Here is a 16,396-nt window from a genome sequence, read left to right as displayed (position 1 = left end):
GATAAAGTCGCCTGAACAAATAAAACCATAAACACACAAGCGTGTGAAAAAAAAGAAAAGAAAGAATAATAATAATATTAATAATAATACAAATCCACCTTCAATGAAATCACGACTAGTGCCACAAATATTTTGTCAGGTGTATAAATTATCCACACGAGTGATTCTGTGTTCATGATGATTTAAACTGGCCGTCATGATTTTGTATTTATATAAAATCTAAATTGATTTGATTAACTTCTAATTAATATAATAGCATAAACACACAAGCATTTAACTGCCTGTAATATCCAACTACAAGAAAATGAAACAGAAAAAGCAATACATCGATTATCCCAAGAGCATAATAAACAACATTTATAAAGTTATTTACTTTGCCACTCAAACTGTCCAAAATATTTTGAAAATGTTATATTATTTATGTAGGGTATCTCTCTCTCTCTCTCTCTCTCTCTCTCTCTCTCTCTCTCTCACACACACACACACACACACTCACACACTCACACACACACACACACACACGCTCAAAAATCCAAAATCTGCAGAACTTTTTATTATCTATCTATCTATCTATCTATCTATCTATCTATCTATCTATCTATCTATCTATCTATCTATCTATCTATCTATCTATCTATCTATCTATCTATCTATCTATCTAATGTATCTATCTAAATTATCTATCTATCTATCTATCTATCTATCTATCTATCTATCTATCTATCTATCTATCTATCTATCTATCTATCTATCTATCTATCTATCTATCTATCTATCTAATGTATCTATCTAAATTATCTATCTATCTATCTATCTATCTATCTATCTATCTATCTATCTATCTATCTATCTATCTATCTATCTATCTATCTATCTATCTATCTATCTATCTATCTCTCTATCTATCTATCTATCTATCTATCTATCTATCTAATGTATCTATCTAAATATCAAATAACGAGATAACGAGATATTGTAAAATAATAGTAAATAGGAATAAATTTTAAAAGTATATGTTATAAAGTATTTATGTTACTGAACATTTAACACTCGCTAATGTTCCAATATATAAAGTCGGTGAAAATGATAAGATGGATCCCCATGATAAGTAAGCAATGATTATGTGTGCCGGAGGGCTTCCCTTGCTTTTCCCTCTCTCTCCCAAACACACATACACACGCTTGGAAGCAGAGGGTCGGCGTAAGGGAAAGCTGGCTGGACAGATTTAAGTTTACGCCTGATCGCGCTCTGGAGTGCAGGCCAGCAGAGAGAGGGAGAGACAGCACCTGGCCCGGCTTTAGCATCCCCATCTCGTTTTATTGACAGCCTGATAAGCGGGGACAGGCCGTGCGGTTTCCAGTGGAGATTTCAAGATCTCTGCTGGGTTGCGCCGGTTTCGCGGGGTCTAAACGGTGCAGCATTTGATTCTTATGTCTGTGTTCTTTCTTTCAGAAATGTAAATTGAGATGTAATCTTAAATTAGGCAACTATTAGCAATAACGTCTTTTAAAGCAACAACAGGCCACAAAATACACTCATAAAAATAAAGCTGCTAGGAAAACCCAAAAAAAGGCTTTCACAATGAAGCCATTGGTTTAAAGAAAGTTTAAAAAAAGTTATTTACGTTTTAACAGTGTAAAATACATTGTAATAAAACCCCTTATCAACTATAAATAGGAATAATAAGTATGGAATGAAAATGGACATGAAACCATCCATCCCGAACCTTTTAAAGTGTAAAAGATTTTAGTTTTTAAATAAGCAAAATTATACCTATAGCATTTATGTTCTGACTATGGATTCATATTGCAATCAAAATGTTGTCCTTTGACACAAACGAGCTCAAGCAGTAGCTTATATAGCAAATACGGTGACTTTAGAGTTTTCAGCCACTTTGTGTAGGCCTAAAAATAAATATATTCTGTTGGTGAGTTTATAAACAGCAATAAACTGTTTATTTGTTATGTTTTTTGAACACCCTCTTCAAAATATTGTTGCTTGTGTGTGTCAACTAAAAAGTGTTCTTACATGTGTTTGTGTAGGCTACGCTACAAAATAACTAATTCGTGCATTCATTAAATGGTGGCTTGAAATAAGAGGAACCTCAAAGAAACTTGATATAGTTTATGCTCTGCATATCCGCACGCAGCAGACAGCCGTTCCTTCAACTTCCCGGTTTGGAGAATGATAAATGGCGTCAAGTGTGACGTGGTCTGTCACTCCAGCCAATCACTGCCAGGTTGAGGTTAATATTAAGAGAAAGTTGATGGTGAGAAGGAGATGTCTTTTTTATATTCCGAACCACGTTTAAAGAAAGAGGTATTTTGAACTCAAGACAACACGGTTAACGTCCGAGGTTTGCGTGTCTCGTAAGAAAGAAGAGGGAGAGTCCAATATTCGACCTGATTTCATCTGTTAAACAGGCTAGTATTTTCGTCGACTTCACAAAGGGGTTTGCAATCTCTCACAACCTTTTCCGAGGTTCTCTTTTCGAGGTTCCCTTGTTGGACTGGATATTATTTACTTTGGGACTAGTTTTGTGATTCGGATCCGGAGGGGCTCCATAGACACTCATTACTCTTCACTTGAAACTTGGAACCGTGCGTCTCATAACGAAATCCATTACGAATGTTTTGCTATCGGAACGGGTTTATTGAGGTAAGTTAGTTTAGTTCTAAATTCTACTTTACACATTTGCCCCATGTTACGACATCACATTATCGCGCTGACAAATTGAGTTAATCACGAGAATACTGTAAATTTGACTGGCATATACTTTCCAATGAAACTATGCCGTGAAATTAATTTATTCTCTGCCCAGTGCACAATACTCGCCAGTATGCTAAATTGCTTTATGTACAGCATAATATCGTATTATTGATTTATTAAGTATTGAAAGACATTTATAAAACTGAAGACCGTCACCGGGAATGATGAGAAATGTTATGCCATATGAGAGTAAACAGTTTAATAATTAAAACAGTTTGCTGAGTTGCTAACTTCTGTGCTGTTTTAAAAAAGCATTTTTATTATCATGAATCGCTCCGGATCAGCAAGTCTTTATTTAATTGTAGCATATTAAACAAAGCAACTTACATATTGGACGTATAACTTTGCGATTAAGTTGCATAACATGGTGTATTTGTTTCAAAATACAATACCGTTTTATACTTTTTAAAAATAATTAATAATAATAATAATATTACAATATTGCATTTATAAAATAAACGTATATAATTTAGTTATAACGTCTAGCATATAACATGTACTGCTACTAAAGTAAACATTTTTTTTCTTCTAGTGTCGTGTTTGCCATAAAGTTACACACACACACACACACACACACACACACACACACACACACACACACACACACACACACACACACACACCAATGTAATGCAGTTCTTTTCATAAAGCAGTTATTGCATTTAGAGACTATTAGATTATTAGAAATATAATCACGTGCTTCCATGCAACTGCATTTTCATAGCCTAGTAAAATACAGCAAGAAACTTCAAAAATAAAGTTCCCACTTAACCTCCTATGCATAAACTTTGCCCTGAATGCAGATTACACGGCCCATAAACTCTGTCACAACTGAGACACGTCAGGTTATCGAAATAATTTAAATACTACCTTTATATCACATTCAATAACTAAAAACAATTCAAATCTTAAGGCTGCAAAACAAATCTCCGCATCTCTCCTCTAATCTGTGAAAGAAAGAACAGAAATAATTATGAAAATTATTAGCCAGCCACATCTTCTGTCTATTATAGCTTAATGAAATAGAATAAGGTGTAACTTGCTTCTGTTGGAACATGGCGTTAAACAGAAGGGCCCTTTTGCCAGTGCGGTGGTCTATGTCGCTGTGGGCAACCGCATCAAAAAAGCCCCATCCCCCAGAACATGGTGACTGGATGTGGGTCTTGCACTGGCCATAACGATAAACCTTTCCCACATTGCCTTAATAAGAGCCAGTCTATCTCACTCGCTCTCACTGACGTCATTTGCATTCAGTCCTATCCCCGCCCCTTATTATTATTATTTCTCCCTGTTTAAAACTTTTAGTGAGAGGCGAGGCATGGTCTATTCTGCCCGAGGGAAATAGCGACAAGATTAGGTTCTTTTTCATGACCAAACACCGCTGACTGCTAATCCGAACTGTGCTAATTGATGGGAGGACTACAAGAGTCCATCCGTGTGAAAAGTCTAAAACTAGTCAAATATATGACGTCCTTTTACAAATGCTACCTTGTTTAAAGGTGGATTAAATATGTGGACAAGTCTCATAAAAGTTATTTTTCTGAATTTAAGTAATAGCCTATAGCCTGTACCTCGTTTCAACACTGTAAAAAATGCAGGGTTTCACACAATTTATCCATGTTGTCCCAACACAAATCGATTGAGTTAACTTAACACTTTTAACAAATTTCTGTAGATTGAACATAAAAAATTAAGTTGTACGAATGAAATCTCAAGAATTGTGTTATTTCAGCTCAATTAAACATGTAGTTTAAACAAGTAAAGAAAATATTTTTGATTGAATGAATCAAAAGCTTTTTTTGCTTTGTTTTATTTTCTCAAATTACAGGTAGCACTTAAAGTGTAAGAAAAAGCAAACGTGTTATTTTGGGCAATCCACGGGCTAATAAAATGTCCAATTTTGAATGTCCAAAAAAAACCCAATATTGGGAGGATAAGGCTTTTTGTCATGAACACATACGCTACAAAAAGTAAAACTTTTACACTGCTCATATTTTAAGGGCAGTGATTTGTGAGCTTAAATGGGAGTTTCACAGTACAGTCCAAAAAAATATATAAACAGAAAAAAATCTCAGTACAGTCGCACAACGTGTTTACCAACAGAGGAACTAACTTTGAAACGGGAGGGGAGGGGAAAATTATTCGAAATATCAAACGGCGTGGCGGGGTCGCACCGCGGGACCCGAAATGACAGTGCATGACGGTCGCGCCAGCTCATTATCCGACTCCCATTCAGGCGGCCTTTCATTGCGATGCAGACTCTTTGGCAGTGTCGTTTGTTTCCTCATTGTGCTATAGTGGGGAATGCAATGGTTGTCAGAGCTTGCATTCACTTTAGCGATAGTTTATTGATGAGCTCCGACTTTTAGCACTTTTCACATGTCAAAACGAAGTCAAGTGTATGCAACCACAGCTTAATTTTATGCTCCGTGCGTCCCAACACATTTTGTCTCTCTTTAAAGCTGTCCCACCATGCTATACGTGACCCCCTCCCCTCTACATTTCTTGTATCCCAACCCGGAATCTATTCCACTCCAGTGAACGGGTGGAACACCCCAAGCTGCGAGTGGCGAGCTGAGAGTGCAGCGCATGTAACCTCAAACACAGGCGCGGAGGGGTTGCTTTGGAGTTTACCGAGGTGTGTGCTAATGTCCAAGCAATCAACAAATGTAGTTTAAGTGTCCGGCCATGGACGTAATGATATTTTCATTTCCCCCTTGGCAACCCACGACACGGAGTTTCTTTTTCTCCCGCTGAAAAACGACAACAAATCACGCTATTAATGTAAATAGTATGGGGTCTCCCAACTGATCATTGAGCGTGCGCCGTAAAGGCTGATGACATTCTCAGACACCGAATCAACAATGACACGTGGAGAAAGTTTGCGCTTGTTTCAAAGGACAAGAGTAGCATAAATTGACACAAGAGTTAATTACAAACAATAATAAAAATCAACAATTGAGTTGGCCTAAATGGTTAAACTCGCTTGCTATTTTGACTGGTACTTTTAAAACAAAAAAAAAAACAAAAAAAAAAAAACGTGGAAGTTTATTTATACAACAAACATTAATGGCATTTTTTAACCTTTCCTCAAGTGTCTTGTCAACTACAATAGAATTTTATAGCTCAAAAAACTGAAATGTATTTCAATTGAAAATTTGTGAGAGAACCATGATTATGAGGAATGATTATGCTAAGGTTAAAACTAGTTTTGTGATCGGATTACAATTATTTAAAATATATACACTTTAATATGTGTCTGGAAACACTTAAAAGACTCTTAAAAATAAAGATCCTTAATTGTTGTTGAGGGTGAAGAAACTTTCACATTCTTGGAGCCATCCCATTCCACGAAAGCTTCTTTCGATTATTAAAATTTTCTTCGCACTGAGATAAAAAATAGTTTAATGGTTTGCAAACAGATTTTTTGGGAAACCAAAAAGTGTTTTATATTGTGGCACTGTGTGAACATCTTGAAAGATTTAGAATAATTTACTTTTTGTCAAAAAAAATTGCTATTGTACTCTTTTTGGAACTTTTTTCCTAAGTCAGGAATAAAAAATATGAAGAGAAGCATATGCATAAAGAGTCGTTGGGCCAGGTTAAATACAAGCTATTATTATTTAAACTCGTTTACTTTATTATGTAATTACAAAAACGCTTTAGTGCCGTGGAGTTACTATGGTAAATAGGGAAAATAGACGTGTAAAAAAGCATTTTTTCATGGTACCTTTTGATACCCTTCAAAGTTTCCAGTCACACAAAGTTCAATAGTCCAAATGCCTAAAGATATTGCAATGGAAAAAATGGTGAGAGAATTATATGCTTATGAGGAATGATTAAGTAGGGTTAAAAAAATAGCTTTTTGCTTGGCCCTGTTTCCCGCTCTGTCACCGGGGCAGGAGGAAGTGTTTTGCTGGGAGATGATGACAGAGGTCAGGCTCAGCTAATGGGCCACTGAAGAGGAGAGGAGGCGAGGCACAGACCAGGAACACATACATTAATACACGAGTGCTATCACCAATCAGCATAGGTGCGCGCCCTCTCTCTCTCTCTCTCTTTCATGCGCGCTCCCTCTCCCTCTCTTTCGCTCTCTCTCTCACTCACTCCCACGAGCGCACATTTTTCAGTCTCGCACAGTCTTGACATCCCATTTTATTGTCAATCTCTGTTTCCTTCGCAGGGAATTTAAATTTTCCACCCGAGATCAGTTGGAAACTATAAAAGACAAACTGTTTGAGGACGATTTTCTAGTACTCCAGAGTCTTCTCGTTATTGTAAACGAAGAACTTCAGCGAGGATACAAAGGCTGTTGGAACTATGCCTCAAAAAGGTAAGTTAAGACATTCTTCTCTTTTTAGCAATATGCCCCGAAGTCTAGTTGAATCTAGTGTTGGTAAATAGAGGCCAGCAAAATTAAAAAGTAGTTATTTGGAAATTATAACTATGAGGTAAAGAAACTTAAATTATGTTGGTTCTTGAAAAATGAACTTTTAATGAAAAGAACGTAGCTAATAAAACAAAACTTAAAGCTGCACAACCTCGTGGTGTCAACGAGATCATCGATTTTTCACGGAGCCTCTTTGCCTTTTTATGCTTCAGCTATGTCTAGTTTTTGTGCCAAGCAAAGTTCTTATTTATGACAGAGGAAAGCAAAAAGTCACAGTAGGCCAAGACCGCGATCAGTCCTGAAAATAGGAACGCAATGACCCGATGAGGTGGAGTGTCAGGTTGAATCACACCATCACATTCAGCCGGGCGCCACCACCAAATCGCGCCGTGAACTTGGTGTTTTGCTGGGTATTTCAGTCAATGGTATGCTACCATCTTTGTTCCCGATTAACTATTTAATAACACGAATTATGACAACAACAAAAAAATGTTGTCTAAAATTCAATACAACATGTTTAAAGATTTAGTTGTGTATTTAGGTTTCAAAACTACAACAATCATCGACGTTGTATTGACAGTTAATCCCTACAGATATTAAGTACGTTTATTTATAAACCTTTATTAAACTGGAAAAAATAATCTAAAATGTATGCAATAAAATTAAAATTAAATGTATCTCATTCTCTCTGTGGTGATTTTAAACAGTTGCAGTAGCCTAGACTATTTTATATCCAGCCAAATTTTTAATTTTATATATCTAGTGTGATAATATTCAGCATTTTAAAATAAAATTGAACATTAACTTTTAAAACTTTCACACGAATGTACTTACTGCAGAATTTCAAAGGACTGATTAGGGTTTAATTAAGAGTCTCCATGTTGCACATTAAAACGAACAAAAATGCAGATTAGGCCCTGCCAATTACATATAGCACTATTAAAACATGCCTTAACTGGAAAGTTAAGTGCAGTCAGACGATTTTAAACAGTCCATATGGGTAGAAAATACTAAACTGTTTAATGTATTAAAAAGTTTAGCGTTGAACAAAATATTTAATAATCATTATATGCGTTCACAAATGTTTGAATTGCTGTATTTTGTACAATTGCTAATATGTAAAAATAATAAAGAATAGCAAAATATGTTATTTAATGAAACACGTGCATCGCTGGCTGGCGACTGGTGTATGTATTTATTTGTTGCTGTGCACTGTAAACCGCGCACACAATCCATCTACTTAAAAAGAAAAAGAAGAAAAAATCAAAGCAGGGAGTATTTCTTCAGTGGCCTCCTTTTCGGTAAATGTATTGAATGGGTTCTTTATTGCAATTGTCTTTTACCAATTGAGCGCCCCACTGTGCTGTTGTATATTTTTTACAGCCCTTAACGACACATACCAGTAACACAATTACCTCCAGATACTTATAACAAGAAATTACTTTTCTATTTCGCGCTACGAGACAAACAAAAAGGCATTGAGGTAACGGGCACCGGGTCATAGTGAGCTGCACTGGCTGTTGCGGGTAAAGGGGGGTTATGCTGAACCGGGTGTAGGAGGAGGAGAAGGAGGAGGGGGTCTCGCTCCCTTCAGCTCTTTGTATTTTCTGAGAGTTGTTGGTACGTTTAGTTGGAAGCGGTGTAGCTAGTTAGGGAGCCCGGGTTTTACTCTCTGGGTTTTGGTGTAGAGGGAGAAAGAAAGCTATTGTTAAAATTCAGCGGGGCTTTGTCGGGGACCCCTCACCCCCTCCTGGCTTTACTTTTCCAGCGCAGCCAGGCGAGGTAGACAGCGTGTGTCACCAGAACAGAGTATCTGAAGGAGTGAAAAAAAGAAAAGAAAAAAAAAGTAGGCCTTGCCCACAACATTTGAAGTTGTCTAATCGTGAAGGTTAAGGAGAACAGCTAAACATGTAAAAAAGTAAAAAAATAAATAAATGATAATAATAATAATAACAATACACAATAATGTTAATAATAACAACAACAACGATTATACATGTATTATAATTATTGTAACAATTATTATAATTGTTATTATTTTTTATTATTGGCACTAACGAATAAACTTAAAATACCATTAGGAAACGCTGAAAAGTACAAATTTATCGAACCAAGCAATACATTTATTATCTTTTAAATTAATAAACATAAAAAAACCAATATTAGTTTTAATTGTAATTAAATAATAACGTATAGCTGTACTAATAAATTGTTTTGCTTTGTCCTAGGGATATTTTAATAGAGTGAAGCAGATGACAGTCTATAAATTGTTTTAAGCGGACAGTCAACTCTGTTTCCAGGCAAGTTTTTTTAAACCCTGGACATAAGTGTATTTGTGGAGACAGTATTATTTTATTTTTATTTGTCACTTTTTTTGCAGCATGAATGCAAAAAAAAAAAAAAAAAAAAAACCTGAAGCTTCAGCACACACTATTGCCCGTATTTTTTCTGCACACATTGCACTGCAATACATTAGATTGAGAATTTGTGAAACTGACCATTACTGTTGTTTCTTTATGACTAATAGAATACTATAACCGGGCCACGTGGGAGTCTGGTGTCGCGTCCATGATGCAAAACAGTAAGTGGACTTTTTTTTTTCTTACATGCGATTTTCAATCAAGAAGGACTAGGGTGAAAAAAGAATGAGATAGCAATCTAGCCATAAAGGCATTTGTTTTGGTATATTGGTAAAGACGTACGTCAGGGCTGTTGGGCGTGTGCATGCTGTCAATTTATTTTTTGCCTGTCATTCATACAGCTCCCTCAATGTAGCATAGAAAGCTAAACTCATTGCTTAAGCCTAACTTTACCTATTTACAGTTTTATGGAACATCGTAAGTCATTATTTAAATTCGTAAGGCTACATTTGAGAGAGCAAAATTACATTCCTAGTGAGAAATTAAATAAAAAAAGTCTGCATAGCTACACAACCTAGTTAGAATGTCTAACCCATATGCTCTTTGCATAATTGTGTGCGTCTGTGTGTGTTAGAGAGAGAGTGAGAGAGAGAGGATGTTTCTGCTTGACTTGCTTTTAAATAATTGCTGAATTAATGTTAGCATCGGCGGCCAATCCACCTAGTCCATTAGCAGAGACGAAATTGACATTGCATGATTCTGATGGAACGTCTATCATGTTTATGAAACACCGCAAGAGAGAAATAATAGACTGAGCTTTGATGCAACATTGAATGTTGTAGAGCATGAATAAATCACATGCGCTGATGTGTCTGTGTCTTTGAGATGTGTGAAGGCCAACTAGCAAAACATATACTTAGTGATTTGTGGAAACTACTGAGTAAGTTATGATTACAATAAATGAGACATATTTTCTCTCTTAATGCTGGACAAGAGGTGTATGACATCTGTAACGAAGGTGTGTTGAATGTCATCCTCTCATTTCTTTTGCTTTTACTGTTGTAAGTGCCAGTTATTTTCTCTGTCCTCATACTGACGACTGGTGTGTTTTAGTTACTAATTTTCAGGGGAGGAAATGTATATGTAAATATATATTGCAGGTGTACATGTAAAATATTTTCATGCTAACTAAGCAATTATACAGGTCAGTTAAAGTAGAGCATATGCAACTTCGTGAGCTGTAAATAAATATGTAAACAACACTATACAAAATGTATAAAATCGTAATATTTTACGCGGAGAAAAAACCTTGAGGCTAATCAGTGTTATTGTACGGCAATGTCTCGCGTGTATCACTAAAAAGATATCATTCGGGTTAGGCCTTTGGTTTGTTAAAAGGTCACAGGCGACAATCCAAGCTTTGTGCTAATAACTCTTGGGTGTATATAAAGTGGGGCGTCCAAATCGACACCATATGTCTTCTTATTAATTGATTAGAAACAGAGTACCGCGCGCAATGATTGCCACTGGGCGAGACCGACACCATTCTCTGTGGGGAATTATATAACGATTAAGACTTAACCTTTCAAGCGAAAATTTGATTTTATATCCTAATCTGCGTGTTGGGGAGCTCAAGATCAAGTGATGTGTGCATTTTTAAAGCCATACGGGATGTAATTTCAAAGTCAATAAATTTTCAATCCATCTATTAAGGAATAGAAAATAGGGTGATTTCCTCTTACCTTGCATGTCAAGTGTACTAAAAAAATTAATTTTGAGGTAGAAAGCATGCAGTTATCGTCATTGTGCACAATAATAAAACATTCGTGCATAATTCAGATTTTATATTTTGCTTTGCATATTTATTATGCATAAACCTACACTACAAAACAGCATCACGCAGACTGGCTCCCAGTGCGTAAATATAGGCATTGGAGGTTTGTCACTTGGGAAAAAAAGAAATGTCACTTTCAATATATTAAGGGCAAGGCGCGCACCCGTGAACGTGCGCGCGCACAGCCCCTGGCTACCTTAAAATTAAGCTTCCCTTAAAGGGAAAATGAGTAGAGTCCAATTTAGTCTGAGTGATATCCAAATGCAGACAGAAAGGGTCGTTTTATCATGCTACTATTTGTCGTGACGATGCGATTTTCAAAAGCAGAGCGATGTCATAAAGTGACATGCCTGCCACAAGTGCTCCAACTGATCTTTTCAATTAGCCTTCCATGCATGATCCAGGGCGACTTCCGCCTATTTCCAGAAATTAAGCTCAAACTTGACGTGCAGCTAGCTTTATTTTAAAGACAAATGTCAGGCAGGCTCATCATATTTTCCCCCTCTTCTATATTTGGAGCTTATTTATTGCAAAGGAGCTTGTGCTCTTGGACTCAATTTAACGCGAGGCTTCGGAGAGAAGGGAGCTGAGAAGTAAAGCAAACCGGGAAGGCTGCTTATTCGTTTTGGCTTCAGGTTTGGTGTCTTTGGTCTGATTTTTGGCAACTTTTCCACTGACATGGTAACATAAGCCAATTTGCTAAATTCTGTGCATCGGTAGATTTTTTTAGAGTTGTTTTACTTAAAGTGTGAGGCTATGGTTTAAATCGTGGCAGCGTTTAAGAAGTTTTAATGTAATGCCGCAAATAGCATTACGCCATCTGATCCGTTTAAGGCTTTGCAAAGATGCGCAAATCTCGGCTCAGTGGGTTGGAGATGTTTTGCTCCAGATCATACGAGAGCGCTGACGCTTAATCAATGTTATGCATGTGTAATTATATTACTATTGTGTATTAGGAGATTATGATATTACCAACACATCTGGAGAACAGTCGAAAACATATGACAGGAATAATTACCGGCTATGCTGATTTTAAAGCGATTTACTCTGCTCTTTTGATGAATGTTGAGATTTGTTGACAATGCTCTTGTAATGCTTGACCTGAAAGCTTCTATTAAACAGCTGTGGCTTGAGTCTGTATTTTGAGTTTAGGCTGCTAAATGCGGGGCGAATTACAACATATTTCTTTTTTTAGGTCACAGTGGAGTGAACCAGCTCGGCGGTGTGTTCGTCAACGGCAGACCGCTACCCGACTCCACGAGACAGAAAATAGTTGAACTCGCACACAGTGGCGCGCGGCCGTGTGACATATCAAGAATTCTGCAGGTGAGGAGAATACCTGTGCTCCGTTCACCCAAAATCAAAAGATTTGTTATTCATTTAAACTGTTTCATACTTACATATTTTTTTCTGCAGTATAGTAGGCTATTTAAAATTGCATTAGTAATGCCAACGAGCAACGTGGAATCATTTCAAATTTCATTTTGGAATGCACAGTGGTCTTGTGGAACGGATCGATTTTTTCCCCAGTTGGCAATTTTTAAAATTTGGCGGCCAAAATGCATTTTCAAAAGTGCATAATTTCTCCTACCACTGAAGACTATTTTTTGTGTTAAAGGTATTTCTTATGTTATAGACCCATGCTGATGCAAAAGTCCAAGTGCTGGACAATGAAAACGTAAGCTTATCATTGCTTGCAGCATACACTTAACATTTCACACTAGTTTTAAATAATGTATGTGAATTGTTTCTTTTGTTTTCCATCTAGGTGTCCAACGGCTGCGTGAGTAAAATCTTGGGTAGATACTATGAAACAGGCTCCATCAGACCCAGGGCGATCGGAGGAAGTAAACCACGAGTAGCGACTCCCGAGGTGGTCGGCAAAATTGCCCAGTACAAGAGGGAGTGTCCGTCAATCTTCGCGTGGGAAATCCGAGACAGGCTGCTATCAGAGGGGGTCTGCACAAACGATAATATACCCAGTGTAAGTTGATTCAGTGAAGTTGCCATGAATTCATTAACAACATTAATGTAGAGATATTTTATGCATTTCTTGACGCAAGCATTAATGACCTTGAACGTGAACATTCTCCAACATCGGCCACTGCTGTAACCTCCTCTTTGCCAGAGGACAATGCAATGCGATGTAATGCTCTGGCATGTAGGCCTGTGCAGAAATGGGGCCAATCGTTCCAAAAGCCAAGATGCCACATCGCGGACGCGCTCTTTAATTAATGTGCCGCATCTTTGGGTTCGTCTTTCAGGTGTCATCGATAAACAGAGTACTGCGCAACCTGGCTAGCGAAAAGCAACAGATGGGCGCAGATGGCATGTATGAAAAGCTGAGGATGCTGAACGGTCAGACCGGCACGTGGGGGACCCGGCCGGGCTGGTACCCCGGAACCTCGGTGCCAGGACAGCCCAATCAAGGTATGGCTGTTTTACTTTCCATAGAGAAAAACGGTGCCAGCTTGGGACTTTGATTGTATGGACTAATTTACTGAAAATTATTATTAGAATTTTCAAACAATTACGATAATACGAATATAAACAATACTAAAATGTCATTGCTATTATCATCATCATTGTCATCATCATCGTCATCATTATTATTATAATTTGTACAGCATTAAATAATAAATCCAGTCTTAAGTATTATATGTCATATACAATTTAAATGCTCTGAGGTAAATTATATGCATTTAGCAAAGGGTTTAATTTGCTAAACAAAATTATAACTAAATTACGGCCGAAATATTAAATTAATTGAATGGTATAAAAGTTGGCTAATAATGTAGCTTAATGAAAGAACTTAACGCTGTAATCCGCCTAAGCAGTTCTTAAAGAAAGCGATATCTAAATAAACAAAGAACAGCATGTGCATATACAAAATATGTTTGTCACACAGAAAAATGTGTTATGGGAACAGTTATGTCGCTATGTAATAGCTCATTAGAGAACGTTTTGTTTCCCATTAAGGCGACATAAATACGCGTTTAGTTTGAGGAGACAGCTGTGGAAATGTTCCACCGGAGACACCCTGGACATGATATGGCAACGTTTGCCAATTAGACTTGTCAGTGTTAAAGGTGCTACTCGACGACAGACAGACGTATAAAACGACACAAACAGAGAATTAATGTCTGAATAATATCGCCCTGTCAAAGTCATGATTGAAACCCCATCTTGGAGATTGCTTTTTATGCAAAATCGTGCAGGTTTACTGACACATATACGCAAGCTATATAATAGCTAATATAATACGTTATAAAATATTTTATAATTGTACTGAGAAAATTAGCATATTTGCTAATAAAATACAGTATAGGAAACGCCTTTGATTTAGGGCATAACTTGCTAGTTTTTCCGTCGGCATCTGTGCTGTTTTAGAGACGATTTAGATTTTTTACTTTAATAAACTGGTTATTCTTATGTTTTAGATTGATTTGCACAATTCTTAAGCATATCATAATTCATTATGACAAACCTGAACATGTGCGATTAAAATATAACAAGCCTAAAGCGGGTTTTATTCAGTCAACTAATTCAATGCCTTTTAAGCCGCTAAATCCATATGTACTATAATTTCATATATCGCTATCACGTCGAAGTCCATAGGCTGTTAGTTTGGGTGAAGATTCTGAGGCAAACAAATATGGTCGCAATCTGATGAATGTCACGCAACACTGAATAAAACAGCGGATTCATCTGGGCTGACAGGACGCTAAAAGAGACAACTCTATCGCATTCAGAAGGCTCACAGGGGCCCCTCCCTCCGCCATAGGCTCAGGGTGCTAAAGCCGTCTAAAGGATTTGGACACTTTCCCTTTTCCGAGGGTCCTCGCATGTTTTGATCAAGGCCTCCACAGCTGAAAGATGCCGCGGTTGTTTTGCCACCTTTTTGCTCGCCTTCCGCCTCACCGGTTACGACAACGCCCCAATAAGGAATGATTTTATTTCCCACCGCCTTTCTTAGAGAAAACAAATCCGAAATTTGGCGACAGTTGGTCAAGGCTTTTGAGAACAGGCCACACATTCGGATTAGCTCTTGAAAAGTGTGGATACTAAACACAAAGAGCTTTTAAAACTTTCCTAGAACATAGAAACGCTGTCTTTTATGAATAAATATCTATGAGAGGTAAGGGAATACTTGTAAACTTTAAATAGAATAATATTCCTTACAATGCTGTTACTAGAAATATATATTTACATAAAGTCAAAATAAATTTAATAAATTGCACAGCATATTGTTATTGCCAGAGCTACATATAGCTTTGTATTGTCATGAGGTTATAATTTATTCTTTAAGTAAACTATATTATATTAAATGTTATATATAAGATATAGATCACACTATAAAATGTTTACAAAAATAGGCCCATTTACTGTAAGCAAAAGATTAACTTTCAAAATATATTAGGTGAATTCAGTTTTTATATAAATAAATATTTAACCACACAATGCATTTAACTTCACTCTTGGTCAAATAAAACAAACTGCACGTATTTCCCCCTAGATAGATAGATAGATAGATAGATAGATAGATAGATAGATAGATAGATAGATAGATAATATTACTGATTATTGATCAACTGAACCTGTGGAAAACAAAGAAGTAAAAGTGCTCATTATAAATGGATCAAAGACAAGTTCTGTTTTAGTGTTTGCATGTAATTAAATTTATGAATGTAATTTTACATATGTAAATAATTTTAAACACAAGTGAAATGTCTATTTTATTGTTTCAAACAGCATTTTGAACAACAAAGTTTAAATATTGACAAAACTGAAAGATAAAATCATTTAATAAGGAAACAGTAAACTGTATTCTGACTAATGTTTATATTAAGATATAACACAAGTTATACAAACTTTTAATATTTTAAATTACTATATTTTTACTTACAAATGGGTAAAACCCAGTGGTTTAATGGATTGTGGCAAATCATATAGATTTAAAATGAAAACTTTGCTTTAAGATGTCATCAAATGATTCATGTTTATTAGTAGGTGTCTTCTGTAAATTATAGCAAAATGAAAAAA

The 16,396-nt window shown here is 36.4% G+C and overlaps 2 protein-coding genes across 55 annotated transcripts in view; one reads left to right on the top strand and one right to left on the bottom strand.

The window, feature by feature from the left end:
- The window catches only part of LOC147830837 (uncharacterized), a 217,932-nt gene that overhangs the window by 93,704 nt on the left and 107,832 nt on the right, over positions 1-16,396 (bottom strand). The gene's annotated exons all lie outside the window — the stretch shown is intronic.
- The window catches only part of pax6a (paired box 6a), an 82,236-nt gene that overhangs the window by 59,021 nt on the left and 6,819 nt on the right, over positions 1-16,396 (top strand). For 9 of the 50 annotated variants that reach the window (XM_087310332.1, XM_087310334.1, XM_087310328.1 and 6 more), the window contains 7 exons: positions 6,953-7,102; positions 9,388-9,459; positions 9,687-9,740; positions 12,549-12,679; positions 12,990-13,031; positions 13,122-13,337; positions 13,618-13,783. In XM_087310332.1, coding sequence (XP_087166458.1) covers positions 9,728-9,740; positions 12,549-12,679; positions 12,990-13,031; positions 13,122-13,337; positions 13,618-13,783 — 568 coding nt within the window. In that variant the 5' untranslated portion in view covers positions 6,953-7,102; positions 9,388-9,459; positions 9,687-9,727. 50 annotated transcript variants of the gene reach the window in all.

The sequence above is a fragment of the Danio rerio genome, chromosome 25, assembly GCF_052040795.2.
Source record: "Danio rerio strain M-AB ecotype USA chromosome 25, GRCz13ab, whole genome shotgun sequence".
In the NCBI taxonomy this organism is placed as follows: Eukaryota; Metazoa; Chordata; class Actinopteri; order Cypriniformes; family Danionidae; genus Danio; species Danio rerio.
This window is presented reverse-complemented; position numbering and strand designations above follow the sequence as displayed.